The sequence below is a fragment of the Mercurialis annua genome, linkage group LG6 (genome assembly GCF_937616625.2).
Source record: "Mercurialis annua linkage group LG6, ddMerAnnu1.2, whole genome shotgun sequence".
Lineage (NCBI taxonomy): Eukaryota > Viridiplantae > Streptophyta > Magnoliopsida > Malpighiales > Euphorbiaceae > Mercurialis > Mercurialis annua.
The window spans coordinates 2,167,803-2,184,468 of NC_065575.1; the positions used below are offsets into that span (position 1 = coordinate 2,167,803).

Consider the following 16,666-nt stretch of genomic DNA (forward strand, 5'->3'; position numbering starts at 1 on the left):
AATGTAAAAAGGGTCAATTTAGAGAATTTTTTTAAACTTTTGTCAAATAAAAAAAAGTCAATTTTATGCTTCAGGGTACAATTGAAATGAAAAATGCAAAATAGGGTAAAATTGACTGATTTGTAACGTCAAGGTAGAATTGAAAAGGGGGTGAAAGATCTGAGTTTTTTTAAAACATTAGGTCTTTATTCTAACAGCGTACATTTTGGTAACTTTGTATCTTATTAGAAAATGACTATAGACTAATACAATGTCAAAAATTGAAAGGATAGAGTGTGCAATGAAATATTGTAAAATGTTGTGCTTAATAACTATAAATAAAAAAATATTAAGATTTGATATGTAAATAATTCTAGAATTTATGAATTTAATTTAAATGTATTATTTTATAATAAAAACTGTTATTAAAATTTGTAAATTTTTGAAAATATAATCTTTTAAAATTTCATTTTCTACAACTTTAAAATTTATAAATTTCATAAAAATCATATATTTTAAAAACTCTCACTACAAACGACGTCTAAAAATTTATTTGACATAATTGAAGTGAATTTTTAAAAGTAATGTTTAAATAGTGATATCTAATTAGTTAATTAAATTATTGAATTTTAAAATTAATTTACTATATTTAATTCTTTAAATATATTTTTTAGATAAATGATAATTTATTAAGCACTACCACAAGATGTGGAAGGCAAAAGACCCTCAAAAGGATCAATCAAAAGAGGTTACAAAATTATCCAAACATCTAAAAACATCATTCCTGCTGTAAGAAAAATGAAGATGAAAATAAGAATAAAATTGGACCGCCTTACAATTCTTTAAATATTTAAAACAATATTAATTTCACTAAGCGATTAAATTTGTGATATTATAATTTTAGTCCACCATTCGTCTCTCTTTTATTACAAAACAATAGGAACAAAATGTTTTAAATGTATTTACAAGAACACAATTTGATTTGTATGAAAATTTCTAGAAATGTAACAAATTATCTGACTTTTCAGCTATAGAAACTTCTATAAAAGGATTAATTCTGGACACGAATTTTTAAGAAAAATATATTATTTATAAATTTAAAACATTTAAGCCAGCTTCGGCTTGGCTCCGCTAAAAACGGCTTGGCTTGTTTAAGAGATTACGGAAGCCGTGTGTCATCGTGTCATCACCGTCAACAGTCCACCGGTTGGTAAAAAGGTTTGACACATGACGATACTTTAGATATCAGAATTAATTTCAGTTTTTTCAACAAACTAAAGAAAATTATATTATGAACTTTATTTGACGAATCTGATTTTATTATAATGTATCAAACTGGATCTAAAAAAAATTAAAACACCTCGTCACTAAAAACATTTTATTTTAACTTAGAATTTCAGGTTTGTATATTTTTTCTTTATTATAATAGAAAATAAATATCTCTTATTTGATTTCAAACTAAATATGAATAACATAATCAAAGATTCAATCGGTATAAAATACGATGCCAACCTGATCTGAATCACATGAAAATTTAATTTATTTATAATAAAATCTAAACTAAAATAACGTGAAAGGGGGAGAGCGAGGGGAAAAAGGTTCATCTTTTTTCTAAAATTTATCTGTGAAATTCTCTTTATTATGGTTTATTTGTAGGAACCGATTGTTCCATTGACGTTATCAATTTTGAAGGAATTGATAAATATTAAGGATGGATGCCTCTAATTATATTTGGCCTTGTATCACCAAAAATATTACTTCGGCTTTTCAAAATTGATATATTCCTCTTCTGATAATTAAAAAAATTCAGTTCGAATCCATTTTGATTCAAATGAATGGCAATTTAAAACCGGTTTTAAACAATATAGCCAAGAAATCAGTTTATTTTTGGTCTTTTATTTTAATAAAACTTAAACTAGAACACATTGATGGTTAATTGAGATTTAGCTCAATTTTAAAAGTTCAAATACAAGATTATTACTTTCAACGAAAGAATTTATAAAAAAAAAATATCAACCCAAATGAAAATTGGATTGAAACTAGAATCAATATCAATTTTGACACTAAGTTAATAAAAAATTGAGTGCATAAACATGTTGAATGTAATAAATCAGAAAGTTTGGTATTTTATTGGAAAAAAAAAAGAATAATTGCTAAAAATTGAAATGCATGTATTTAAAATTGGCTAAATATTTTTAAAAAATTTAGTTAAAAATTAACCTCATTCAATTCATCAAAAAAAAAACCTCATTCAAAAAAATAGAATATGTTTGAAATATTAAATCTATTTTAATCGATTCGATGCATACAAGGACGGCAATGTATTAGTTCTAGAAAGTATGGCGCACAAGTCAAAGGGTTGGCAAATATTAAGGAGTAGCACACGAGACTGACGCCACATAATTTGCCTTTTCCGTACATCGCAATTATATTTTCTGTACTTCACATTTTTCAGTCTTTAGATTTCTTTTACACAACTACTTTTATATTCATATCTTATATTAAAAAATTCCCAAATTTAATGAATTGGATCTAATCCGTGTTCATATTTTATTAATTTTATATACTTTTCTCTTTATTATTTTAAAAATGCAGAGATCATATTATAAACAAATGGATTTTTGGCTCTCTAAATTTGCGCATCCGAGCCAATTACTCACTCTTAGTCATCTTAATCAGTTAAGAATAATATTTTTAATTTTAGGTAAACTAAAGAGAAAAGTATATAAAATAAATGAATTCAGAGATTGAGATAATCCAATTTTATTTTTAATTAATCTATGGATTGACAGTATAGCTTTTAATTTACTTGAAAAATAGATAAATGTAGGTTCATTGGTTATAACATATAAATTCAGAAACCGTAATGAATTTTAGTTTAGTTGAGTCAAACTAATTCAATTAAAAATATTTTGAACAAAGGGTCAACGCGCCCCCTAAATTTGTGACACGGGGTCATCTAACCCAATTTATACTTTTTTGATCAATTAACCCCAAAACTTTTCATTTTTGGGTTAAATAACCCCATAATTGTATTTTTAAAACGCATAAAATACAAATCGGAGGTGAGGGATTCAAAAAAGTTATTAGATACTTCCCTAATTGTTGCGATATACTTATTCTATATCAATTTTTTAAAATAAAAATATTAATTATGCGGTTAGTTGACCCAAAAATGAAGAGTTTTGGGGTAGTAGTTCAAAAAGTATAAACTGGGTTAGATGACCCCGTATCACAAGTTCAGGGGACGCGTTGTCCCTTTGTTCAAAATATTTTATATATTTATTAAGTTCAATAACTTCAAAAAAATGAAAATAAGTCTATGATTTATGATAGAGTGGTTTCAAATATTTTTCACATTCATCTTCGGCCTTAAAAGTCTCGCAAGGCTAGTTTTCGAGTCGTTTTTGGTAATTGACGTCGCTCAGTTGACATGTTACCATTCACAGTAAGTAGCCCTCTTCAAAATGAAAATCAACTTCACGATTGCGGACGGCCAGAGTAAGTCTCTACTCTTAAATTCCTTTCCCAATGCTGAAAATACTCTTCATATAATTTAAGCAAGTTATATATTTGAAACATCAGAATCGCCTAGACCATGGTCCATGAACATGGTCTAAGCAAGAAACAGCAAATTGCATGGGGCAAAAGCTACACACCCAAGTTTTTTTTGGACTTGAAGTTTGCCCTATATAAGCACAAAAGTAAAAATACCGAAACGGAAAAGTACGGAAATGAAAATACAAATGATATTTTCTATAAAAAGAATTATGTTTTGTATATTGAAGTTTCAATAAGAGTTCCGCAAATGGAAATAAAACATTAAACATGTGACTTGGAAAGTTTCCGTGGGACATAAGGTTTTTCCAAACCATCAGAAACCTAAAAAATAATGCCAACAATAATAAAAATACTTGAACATCTGAAAACCAATATGACAATAATTTTAAGCTTTTTGTTTCAAAATAACTTCAATAAACAAATCCGCCTCAAGTTTAGTATTGCTAATAAATTATTTGAAGTTCGTGAATAAAATACAATGACAAAAGATCTGAGTTATTATCCTTATTTCTTGGGATGATGACTGCTCACCGAGCTGGAAAAACAGCTGAGAAAATTTATAAGTTGCAAGATAAAAAAATTACACTCAAGTTCTAGACACAGTTTGCAGACCTTATGCGCTCTTGACAGTTGCAGACTTGATGATGTCAACAAACTCCGGCTGATAAAAAAACAACAGCGAGCAACAATTAGTTATCGGAAAACAGAAGCATATTCATGACTATAAAACCAGTATCAACCAAATAATCACCTTCAAAGAAGCTCCACCAACCAAAAATCCATCAACATCTGGTTGTGCTGCCAACTCTTTGCAGTTTGCTCCATTTACAGAACCTGCATCGAGAAAAGAGGTGCAACGGTCAACTTCAAGCAGAATTCATCAATCCAAATCATCCGACAAAAATGTTTTAGGCACAAAAATACATACGGCAATAAAATTAACAATTTAAAAAAAATAGCAAAAGACAAGATTACCTCCATAAATAATTCTAGTTGATGCTGCAACTTCAGCACTAACATTGTCATGAAGCCATTTCCTTAAGTCAGCATGGACCTAGCAAATAAATAAACCAAATGAAGTAAAAGCAATCAGAACCAATGAGTTGGGAGTACTATATATGTTTACCAACAAACAAATGTCATATGCGTAGTAAATTGTACTAACACGGACAGTGCTCAGACTCTTCATTTTTGCCCTGCCATACCCGGTCGTACATGACATGGCACCGACACGACACATGATATGAATCTGACTCTTTAACTGACAGGTGGACACTTCAAGAGATAATATTCATGAGATGAGAAGTTTCCATATCACGTGGTAAAAGGACCATATAATGTATCATGTTTGGTGTCATGTTTGGGTTTTTAAAAGCTAAGACTATTTATTGTTATAATCTTTTATTTGAGTTATTTTTTTATTTCTTATAACTAACATATGAATACTTATGTCTAGTACATACATATGTATCCGTACCTAAGTACCTGAGTCCTATATCGGATATATCTTCGTATTTTCAGTTAAGAGAATTAGCGTGTCGGATATGCGGATATGTATCTATTTTGGACACTCATATCCGGGTCTGTGTAACATAGGTGCTCGGAATTAAATAAGTACGGACTCGTGCATCAAAAAATTCTAATCAAACACGGGTTTAGAAATGCGAGAAAGCAAGAAAGATAAAAAAAAATCAAATATCATAAATTACTTGCAGGGACCGGTCAAGGACCTAAGTCAAAGCATACATAGTGTCTGGTGATTTAGGTAGAAATTAGTAGTAAACATAATGACCCTGTCAACAAAATTAAACCGTCAACTTTTAGCATACCTCTTGAGCCTGAGCAGGTGATGCAACCTTTCCCGTACCAATGGCCCAAACTGGCTCGTAAGCCACAACAACATCGTCCCAGTTTGTAATTTTTGCTGCAGATGGACAATATGTGATTGCTCATCATTCATCAATATACAAGTGCACAGATAAAGAAACATAAAGTAGAATTTACTATACATTATGGAGTATGGACGTATAAAGGAGCATAAAGTCAAGATTTATTATACATTAACTCGATGGGTAACCATTGAAATCATGTTCGAGAAAAAAAAAACAAATTAAAAGAGAGAAAATATATGATCTTACAAAAACATTTATTTAACAATTTGTTTCAATTTTCAAGTAGAGGCAGAGTTACAAATTAGCCATGCAAAATCTACTAATTACCTAAAATGCCAACATCCCAAAATTAAAATTTGCATCTTCAACAAGTACCTGCAATTGCTTTTGTCTGTGCAGCAACAACCTCCATTGTAGATCCTGATTCTCTCTGTTCAAGAGTCTCACCAACACAGGCCATCACCTTCAAACCTTTAGAAAGTGCATATGCAACTTTATCGGCAACAAACTGCAATGACAAGTGAAAGTGTAAACTTCAAAATGCTCCAAAAGAAAAGAAAAGCCGAATGCATTATGCATACCACTATCAAGTATCCAACAAAAGATGAACACTAAACTTACTTCATTTGACTCATTCAAAAGAGCTCTACGTTCAGAGTGACCAAGAACAACCCAATCAACGGACAAACTTTTGATCATCTCAGCACTGCACAAAAGATACGTCAATTTTAAATAATCATCCACCAAAATAGCAGCATTCATGTGCCATTAGTCAGTTTATCGAAACACAAGGCAATGGCATTGAAAAATATAAAGAGGTGTTGAAAGACCTCCCTTGAACAAATAAACAAATTACGAAACCTAGTTTCTAGTTTCCTGTTACATTATTATGGGACTCAATCTCACAAATATCTTATTCATGTTAGAATAAGAAGTTATTTTCACAAAAAAGAATCGCAAGTCCATATCATAATAAACTTATCAAGGTTACAAAAAATTGGAAGTAACTTCCATTACAGTATCACAGACAAGAACATGAATTATAAGTACACAGGGTCACCTCCCTTACAACTGGATTAACCTTGTTTTACATAAAGAATGGAAGAACTTGCTTCAAGTTACTCTTATTTCCAAATTTATGATAGCATAAAACAGTATCGACACTGGAATATATATTTAACAGCTAGAACATGAAAAAGATTCAACAACAAAAGACGAAGATGCTGTTATGAAACACAGACCAAGATCACAAAAAGACATACCTAATCTCTCCGGTATAGGCACCACCCTTGCTAACCCAGCAGTTTTGAGCTGCAACCTGGAAGTCGGGTCTGAGCAAATCTTTGACCAATGGAATAAATACAAATGGAGGGCTCAACACAACCTCTGAAATATTACAAAACAGCATACCATTAGAAAACATCAAATCAAATTACGAAAACTACATATATGCGCGACACAAAGCAAGGAGGTGAAAACTCGATAACCAAGCACAATAATTTGAACAAAGATAAGCGGTGTTTATACGAACATACAACCACATAGGATGATTCGATGAACCTAAAACATAACAGGCCATCAACACAACTACAACAATATAGTGCATAAATGAAGTATGCTGTAAATTTCTTTTCTTCTAGCAATTCATAGCCGACACGAGATCAAATTTACTCCACATGAATAAAAATTAAAGACTAAAACCAATCAGTAAATGTGATACTACAAGTTACATGATTTCCCATTCTAATAACACTATCAAACATTTAACAAAAAGCTTCTAAATTCCTTACCAACAACATCAGTAGAAGGAACCTCAGCTTCATTCAAAGTTTTGACAATCTTCTTAACATCCTCAGTGGTACCATTCTGCAAAACACCAAATCCATCAAATTTAATTAATCTACAAACCAACTAACTCTAACCCAATTCTTAAAAATCAAATTAACACAAAACCCACAAATCAAGTTAAAATCTTTGTATACAAAATCACAGATTGAATATCAGATTCAAACCCATCAGATCTAATAAAAAAACCACAAAAGATCATAAACAATTAACAATTAAACAGCAGAGAGTTGCTCAAATAAATTTCTTGGTGATCATCTTTCAAAATCAGCACAATCTCATAAAAAAATTCCCATAAAAGTCGAACAAAAATATCATAATAAGATCAATAGAGAGACGTACGCATTTCCAGTTGCCACCAACAAAGAATTTTCTGGCCATAGTTGAAGTTGGATTGAAAGATTTGATAAAATCGAGGAGTAGAAGACAAAGCTTATGGAACTGATCGAAACGAACTGAATGTAGTGGGGGGTTTTATAGTAATACTTCAGCCACTGGTTTATTACATCAAGCGAGTGGTGTCCGAGTTTTCTATCTTCTTTTTCAAGGTTATATTTGGGCCGGGCCGGGCCGGTTCGGGTTTATTTCGTATCATTTGGAATAGGGCTTCTTACAAAAATACCGAAGGTTCGTCCACGAAAGATGAGTCGGGACTAAGATAAGGCCGAAAAACATAGTCGATAAACAATAGGTGAATATTTATGTGCTACTACTTGCTGGTCTTGAGGGACTGAAGATGTTAGGTTAGCTGAAAGATGGTTATCAGTTCAAGAATTCACGGTAGCTTTTCCTTTTCAAGATAAAAAGGATTAAGAAAATATCTCGAGCCAACGTGTGAATACTATGCACTACAGCGCTGAAATGCTCCAACGTTTGAATACTATGCACTACAGCGCTACATGATTAAGTTTTCTATCTTCTTTTGCAAGTTGGAATTTGGGCCGGGCCGGATCGGGTCGGGTTTATTTCGTACCATTTAGGATCGGGCTTCGTACAAAAATACCCAAGGTTCGTCCATTAAGAATGAGTCGGGTCTAAGATCAAGTCAAAAGACGTAGTCGATAAACAATAGATGAATATTTATGTGCTACTCCTTGCTAGTCTCGAGGGACTGAAGAGGTTAAGTTAGCTGGAAGATGGTTATCTGTTCAAGAATACACGGCAGCTTTGCCTTTTTAGAGTAAAAAAAAGAAAAATTCTCGAGCCAATGTTTGAATATCATACACTACGGCGTTGAAATAACTCATGTTATACTCTGAGGAAAAGCTCAAACAACCTTCAATAAAAGGTGTACATGGACCCGGAGCCGACACAAATATTTCTAGCAAATTGTTAATTTTTCATATATTTTTTTCCTTTCTTTTTATAAATGTTTATTTTTAATAGATCATTGACAAAAATTTAAATAATCATCGGTGAGGGAAGAATAAATGCTTTAGTGAAGACTACTTATTAATTGTTTTTTTTATTAATGAATTAGTTTCATTTCATTGAATCTTCTTGACTAGCCAAGACATGTACCATGGGGTGTTTGTTTAATTTGGTGCTATTATTATAGTATGTGAAACAGCATGTCATATATGAACCGTTCTTCCTTGTGACATCTCGTAGCATGCTGCTTTTCAATTTTTTTGGGCTAAATACAATCTTTAGACTTCTATGTTCTTTTGAAAAAATTACAAAGATATCATCTAACTTATAAATATTATTTTAAAAATACTATAATATTTTTTTACATCTTTAATTCTTTTAATTTTTTCAAATCTATAAATAGTTCCCTCAATCCAATAAAATCGTTTATTTTTTTAATTTTTGATTCAAAACTTTTACTGATTTCTAATATATACAATTTACAAATTCTTTAAATTATTACTATTTTTTATATTACTTTTATTTAAATTTAATACATGAGCTAGTGTTTATTGTCATCTATATAAAGAAATGAGGATTAGTTATTATATCAAATAAAGATAAAATATAAAAAAAAAATCATATTTTTAATTTTTTTTAAACTGTGTGATAATGAGAAAGTTGACAATTGAGATCGAGATTTTAGCACCCAAATGTTGATTATAATATTTCAAATTCAGCTTATAAACCTATCATATTCTTAAGTTTTTCAAGATAATTCCATGAGTATTTCCTTAGTCTAACTCTATTTTGTTCATCACTAAAATATTTAAATTCTAATAATTTTGTTGATTCTTTTATTATTGCAATTTTATTTTTTATCACATCTTCCTCTGCTACTTTGTTTTAATTTTCTTACCATACAAGTTCTAACATGTATGTAATATAAAAAAAATAAATATATAAAAAAATCATTTGATTGAAACTTTTACTTCTACATAGATGATTAGATTTAAGTATATTCTAATTGAAAAGTGTGTTTATTATAAATAATAATATTCGTATGAATTTAGTATGAGAATAAAGATAATAATATTAAACTTGCTATTTTAAAAAAAAATCAAACTACTAGAATTAATTTTTTAAATAAACTATAAAATCTAAATAAATAATCTTAAACTATTAAATATATGAGTTTAATTTCAAAATCTAAAAAAATAAACTTAAACTACTAAATCTATGAGTATATAAATATTAGTATTTTTTATGCAAGTTTTATAAGATTTTTTTTTTAATTATTTAGGAATATTATACTTATTAAAATAGCTAAATGAGTTTTATAAACTAGTAGTAGGTTTTTAATCCATTTTATTTTGTGGGTTCTTTATAGTTTTAGTGTGAGTTATTTATAATTATAGTAGGGTGTTATGTGCTTTCCTTATTGTTTCAGTGTGGTTTCAAGAAAAATTTAGTCTGGTTATGATTAATTATTATAGTGGATTTTCATCACTATTGATTTGTTTTTGACATAATCACTATTTATAGATTATTTTTATTTAAAAAAGGTAAAAGATTATTTTATAAGATTCACCACCCATTTATATGGTAACAATATCATACAAATTACCATATTTTTTGTGAAAATTTATGACTATAAAGATAAATGGCTAAACCCATTTTGCGATTCCTATACTATACGATTTTGATTTATCAAGTCTCTCGTCTTCTATTTGGTTTTTTTAGATCTTTAAACTCCCACTTTTTGATTAATTACGTCCTTAAGTGGATCTCATCTAGTTTATTGTGTCCTTAAACTTTCACTTTTTGATTCATTGGATCCTTAAGTGAATCCATTTAAAAACCAAATGAATTAAAGTGAAAATTTAGGTAATAGACAAAACTAAATAAAACATGAGGAACTTGAAAAACCAAAATTATATAATTTAGAGACCTCAAAATGAATTTAGTCAACAGAAACATAGTCATACATCAAAAATCACATAATTCTTTAAAAAAATCAGAGACATGAATATCTAATTTTCAATTATTGCTCATACATCAAGAAAAAGAGGAACTTATTTTATGGAATATAATTAACAACCCGTCCTTAGTAACTCAATTTATATATTAAATGTTGAACAAATAAACCTACGACTTTAGTTTAGAGGTGGCCATGGGCCGGGTCAGCCCGTGAACCGGCCCGGTCAAACCCGGCCCGGAACCGGTCAAACCCGGGACCGGACTAAAACCGGCCCGGAACCGTACAAAGGGCGGTTCCGTGCCGGTTCCAAATTTGTTGAACCGTGAACCGGCGGTTCCGGGTCGGAACCGGCGGTTTAAGGGTCGAACCCGTTAATAAAAAACATATATTATATCTTAATTATATAATATATTTAATTTTACAATAAAATATATGTTATATTTGTTTTAGTTAAATTTTTGGTTAATATTTTAATTTTAAAAAGAAAAATTCTATATTTTCTTGTAATACTATCTCCGTGAGTTATTTTATTGTTAAAATACATTTTTAGTAATTAAATTTTAATTTTTTTTCTAAACCGTCCTAAACCGGAACCGGAACCGGAACCGTCCGGTTCCTAACCGTCACGGAACCGTCTCTTACGCGGTTCCGGGCCGGTTCCACTTTTTCTTGAACCGTGACCCGGCGGTTCCGAACCGGAACCGTCGGGTTATGAACCGTGGCCACCTCTGCTTTAGTTAAATGTTATCTAACGTTTATACCATAAGCGTTCTTCCTCGCAAACTTTTTAAAAAATTGCTGAATAAATAAATATATTGATTGATAACCAAAATTAGAGAAGGAAAGAAAAACACCATTTCTTATTTTATTTTTTTAACTGCCACTACCATTGTTTACTTGCTCTTGAATTCGTCTGCACGCTCGTGTTAGAATTTATTAATTACTTAGTAGAGCTTTGATTTTTTAACGGTACATCTTTTGATGTAAAGTAATGTAATTAAAAGATTATATACAAAGCAAACCGAACTTTTTTGAATAATTGAACCAACCAAACCGAATAAACAAAAAAAAAGATAAAAAGTTCAGCCTAATAATCCACTTTATCATGTTGACCCATTTATTATATACTCAATAATCTTTAAAACTAAATTAATTCTAAAATTTTAAATACCAGGATAATTTGGTTAAATGAATAGTTAATGTTCTAACCAAAGTTAACCAAATCAAAATCGCGAGTTAAGCAAAATTTTAAAACACGAAAATCAAACCAATCTGAAGATGAAACACGTCAGTTATGTTAATAAATCAGGCTGAATGAAATTTCAGTCACCCCTTATGCGCACCCGCATAAATGATGCTACACATACGAACCCAAGTGGCACAGACACTTGATTCGGTCGAAACTTGGCGTTTCGGACACGAAACATCATTTTAACATAGAAACCTTCAAAATAAATTGCTTCACCTAGACCAAATTCAAGTCTCTATGTTTTTTTGTATCCATGTCTATGCCACATAGATAGGGAGAAATCAAAAATAAATAAAGCATACCATTGTAGGTGCATACCCAACATCAAATTCTGATGCACATAAATACCTTTGGTATGATGGCACAAAATATCAAGACGCCCGAGTCCATATTGAAATCCCGGAAGGTAAACTCCGGCTAAAAACTTGCAGCTTGATAGATATAAATTTAACTTAAACTAGAAACTAACAGACCCAAAACGAGAGGTTAAAACACTAATCAGTTTTTGAGATGTAGGATCAGTGTACACTAATCAGCTGTGTGAGGATGGATATGTAATTTGCGAAAGAAACGAAAGTAATAGAGACCTAAGCTACAGACCTTTACGAGACAACTACCGATGATTCAGTTGGCAATACATTAAAAACTTTCAAAACACTGTGATACCTCTACTAAATGTTAATGATGCCGATGCGTCATCTCAAAATCCCAGTTTTGCCGCTCAAATTCCGCCACTTTTTGACCTCCAATGGAAGGACTCCAAGTATCTTGATTCGCGTCTGTGAGAGACCATTCGACCTTCTCAGGCACATTCACATAATCGAAGTTCCTTTTAACGACCTTCGCCTTCTTATTAGCCTTCTGCGATCTTTTACTCCCGGCACTCCCTGTAGACTACAGAATAAATTCGAGTTAATGTTGAGAGGAAATCAAGTTATATTGAGTTGGTCAAATAGAGTTTGGTTTCTCACGCTAGAATCTATCTCGGGATTCTCTGTTCCTTTTGTTTTCTTCGGCTTCAACATTCCTGTTTCGAGATAGTACTGCACCTCTTTCTTGGATCTGAATCGACGATTTGATACGGGATCAGTGTAATACTGCACAAGGTAGAGAGAATTCACATCACGTTCAACATCGTTTTTGACGGAAAGAAAGTTCCCAAAACAGACAAACACAAAAACACTATTAAACACTATTTTCTGTTGAACTTTAATTATTTAATGTCATATTAAAGCACAAAAACACAAATCACGTGGCCTTCGTATCTAAATTTACAATTCAATCCCGGGTATCTCAAACATAGCCCTAGTCACAAAATTATAACTTATAGTTCTAGCCATGCAATAAGAAATCTAGTCTAGGATTGTAAAAGGACCATTTACACGGGGCAAGTAAATTTACAATCCACTAAAAATCTATTAGCAAAGAATTATTGATCTACTCCTATAACAGCCCAAATTTGAAAATAATACCTAGGATACAGAATAGGAACATCGGAGCTCAATTATGGAAATTTAAAATGGACTAACAATAATAAAGCGTAAACACGAAATGTTACTCAAGGCATCAATTTGCTGACTAAAACAAGCACCCTCTTTTAGAAAAATTCCGGGACACACTAATAAATATGATATAGAAACGTTACAGCAGTCCAGAAAGCACAGGAAACAAATAACTCGACTAAGCCTCGACTCAAAGTTAAATGGTGCCGAACAGCTGGTTGTATGGATACTCCCCTTCAAATCCAAACTATTTACGTAATTTCGCTGCAGCCCTAATCCCGCTATTTGCAGTTAATGCCGACTGTTATCAAATCAACCACGTGTATCCGACTTTAAATGGTTGATCCAAATGGCAAATGCTAATTAAAACAATAATCATAATCCCATTTAAATTCATGTTGTTTGTTTTGTCATTAAATCAAGAAAACAAGGAAAACAAAAGCAAGTGAAATTACATTTCACTATCTCACTATTCAACTCAATTTCCCTTCCTCATTTTACTATTAGGGTTATTTCCATCAAAAGACCCAACTCTACATATTTTCGTGCCTTGAATTCCACGTATGGAAGTCGTTAAATAACGGCCTAACCAATCAGTTTTTGACAAATTCAAACTCAACAACATAATCCGGGATCATTTCGTTCATTACGAAACCGCCAAAAAGGCATCCTTTGATAACGGAAAATTGGTTCGGGCTAGAAATTGCCAAAAAATCAAAGGTTATGCCATTATTTAACGACTTTCAATCGTGGAGTTTAAATCGCTAAAATAGGTAAAGTTGAGGCATTTTAATGCAAATAACCCTCATTATTATTAGTTTAATTTTTCTTTCCTTTCCCTAGGTTTCCCTTACAACAAAGGGAATAAGTATATTTTCTTAATTCTTACACTGAAATTCCACATCCTTTTTATGTCTAGAAAAAATATTCTCAAATTTATAAACATTTAAGCAAACAAATTAATAAACTAAGAATTAAACGCAATTAAATTTAACAACAAACAAGCATTAATTACACTAAACTAAACCAATTAAATTAAATTAACGTAAATAAAATCAACCTTATCGACTGTCCCCGCCGTAGCACCGGCAACCCTAACCCTATCTTCGACCACCCAACCGGGAGGCAGCCAAGACGAGTCAGGTGAAACCGCCACCGCCATATTCACCGGTACTTTTCTCCTCGATCTCAACGGCGTCGCTTCAAGTGGCGGCTTCTGCTCCACGCCTCCGCCATTGGCTTCTTGTTGTTGTTGATGAGTGTTGTCGTTATCTGTGCTCGGTTTGACAGGCGTGGCGTCGATGAAGGAGCCGTTTTGGAGGAGCGGATCGACGGCGGCAGGAAGGGCGGACTGGTCGGGAATATCCGGGTCGGGTCGGTATGAAGCGATAGGGCGGACATCGTGAACTGGTGGAGTGGTGTTTGACATTGAAGACTGTTCGAAATCAAAGTTGTCGTTAAAGATCTTTAAATATTTTTTAAGTTTGAGTTTGTTTAATTTAAGTAAGCCTCAAATCGGGTTCGATTCGATTGTGTTTATTTCACCGATTTTTACGAAAATAACCCAGAATTCGAAAATTATTGCAGAAATATTTTGATCTAAAAAAACTAACCTATAAATATCATAAAAATAATTTCAAATACATTTTTAAAAAACATTAATTTGTACATATAATAACTTACCATAAATGTTGAGTTTTTACAGATTTAAGTACGATTTTCAGGCTGATATCAATACGGTTTTTACATATTAAAAATCTACAAAAGTCATTTAAACTATATTTAAATCTACTAAATTATGTTTAAATATAAGAAGATTGTATTAAGATCTGATTAGAGTTATTTTTTTACTAAGCTTGGCACGAGTCTAATTTTGCACTAGTTTTGTTTTTTTACGTGCGAAATTTAAATCTAATTTATGATTAAATTTCTATATAAGACCAAACAGTCTCACCAAAAATCCAAATAAATTTAACATATAAAGTGTATTTGGGTCGTAAACATTGTTTTTACTAAGTTTAGAGCGAGTCTAATTTCACGTTAGTCTTGTTTTCTACGCGCGAAATTTAAATTTAACTTGTAATTGAGTTTCTATATAGAACCGTACAATCTCAACGGAAATCCATATAAATTTAATATATAGAGCGTTTTTTTACTAAGCTTGGCATGAATCTAATTTTGTGCTAGTCTTGGTTTTTACGCGCGAAATTTGAATTTAATTTGTGGTTAAATCTTTATATAGGACCAAACAATCTCATATGGTAATCCAAATAAATTAAATATATAGAGTGTATTTGGGTCATAACTTTTTTACTATATTTAGCGCGAGTGTAATTTCATACTAGTTTTGTCTTTTAACGCGCGAAATTTAAATTTAACTTGTGATTGATTTTCTATTTATAACCATACAATCTCACCGGAAATCCGTATAAATTTAATAAATAAGTGTATTTGGATCATAAACACTTATTTTTTTAGCTAAGCTTGGCGCGAGTCTAATTTCACGCGAGTCTTGCTTTTTTACGCACAAAATTTAAATTTAAATTTGTAATTAAATTTCTATATAGGACCAAACAATCAGATCCATATAAATTTAATATCTTAAGTGTACCTGGGTCATAAACAATAAGTTCAAATACGAGCCAAACCGTGTTTAGGCTTATATTTAGAATAGTCAATATCAATTATGTCGGGTCAATAAATAAATATAATTATCAAACATTTTGTATGCAATTATTAGAATCAAGTATATAAAATAGAATTAAAAACATACAAACATCTTAATTTTGTAGCCGACGCTCCCTTTCTCTTTCTTCTTTAATCTTTTATTAAATTATTACATTTCCGTCTAAATTAATAGACATTTTAAAATAATTATGGTAAAAAATTGATTATTAAAAATAAGTAAATTAATTTACTAAAAATTGTTGCAATTACTTTTATTTAATTAAATAGCGGTCTATATATTTGAATGGAATTTTTCCTTTTAATGCATTCTATATGTATACTTTCTATAGTTTTTGTACAAGCTACTAATAAATAAGAAAATCAATTAATTAAAATTAATCGAAAAGAAATGTATTGCTATAATTAATATAAATATAAATATAAATAAATTTTTTATATTTTAATAATAATTAATCGTCTATAATTTGAAAAAAATATGGTTGTTTAAATGAAGATTTTCAAAGACAAATACAATCGAGGAAGACATTTTCGCTCCACACTTGTTGCTGGCGTTTTGCGTTTGTAACAACAAGCGTGTGAAATGCGGGCGTGCCAGGAAGCGGATTCCAAAATATAACTT

At 31.0% G+C, this 16,666-nt stretch overlaps 2 protein-coding genes across 2 annotated transcripts; both read right to left on the reverse strand.

The window, feature by feature from the left end:
• Nucleotides 1-3,949: 3,949 nt before the first annotated feature.
• On the reverse strand, nucleotides 3,950-7,784 carry LOC126653506 (triosephosphate isomerase, cytosolic). The gene is made up of 9 exons (XM_050347413.1): nucleotides 7,620-7,784; nucleotides 7,223-7,298; nucleotides 6,695-6,818; nucleotides 6,054-6,138; nucleotides 5,808-5,940; nucleotides 5,370-5,464; nucleotides 4,516-4,594; nucleotides 4,292-4,374; nucleotides 3,950-4,201 (listed from the first exon to the last, which is right to left on the reverse strand). The coding sequence occupies exons 1-9, from the start codon at nucleotides 7,656-7,658 to the stop codon at nucleotides 4,154-4,156; spliced, it is 762 nt and encodes a 253-aa protein (XP_050203370.1). The 5' UTR covers nucleotides 7,659-7,784; the 3' UTR covers nucleotides 3,950-4,153.
• A 4,464-nt stretch (nucleotides 7,785-12,248) lies between these two features.
• LOC126685717 (methyl-CpG-binding domain-containing protein 5) lies at nucleotides 12,249-14,863 on the reverse strand. Its single transcript, XM_050379643.1, has 3 exons — nucleotides 14,420-14,863; nucleotides 12,829-12,954; nucleotides 12,249-12,751 (listed from the first exon to the last, which is right to left on the reverse strand). The coding sequence occupies exons 1-3, from the start codon at nucleotides 14,786-14,788 to the stop codon at nucleotides 12,536-12,538; spliced, it is 711 nt and encodes a 236-aa protein (XP_050235600.1). The 5' UTR covers nucleotides 14,789-14,863; the 3' UTR covers nucleotides 12,249-12,535.
• Nucleotides 14,864-16,666: the final 1,803 nt, after the last annotated feature.

Excerpts from the sequence above, each read along its gene's own strand:
- LOC126685717 (XM_050379643.1), bottom strand. The coding sequence starts at position 14,788 with ATGTCAAACACCACTCCACCAGTTCACGATGTCCGCCCTATCGCTTCA. Across the intron at positions 12,955-14,419 it reads CGGCGGGGACAGTCGATAAG|TATTACACTGATCCCGTATC; the intron begins GTTGATTTTATT and ends TACCTTGTGCAG. Across the intron at positions 12,752-12,828 it reads ATCCCGAGATAGATTCTAGC|TCTACAGGGAGTGCCGGGAG; the intron begins GTGAGAAACCAA and ends TTTATTCTGTAG.
- LOC126653506 (XM_050347413.1), bottom strand. The coding sequence starts at position 7,658 with ATGGCCAGAAAATTCTTTGTTGGTGGCAACTGGAAATGC. Across the intron at positions 7,299-7,619 it reads TTGGTGGCAACTGGAAATGC|AATGGTACCACTGAGGATGT; the intron begins GTACGTCTCTCT and ends GGTGTTTTGCAG. Across the intron at positions 4,595-5,369 it reads CACCTGCTCAGGCTCAAGAG|GTCCATGCTGACTTAAGGAA; the intron begins GTATGCTAAAAG and ends TTTATTTGCTAG.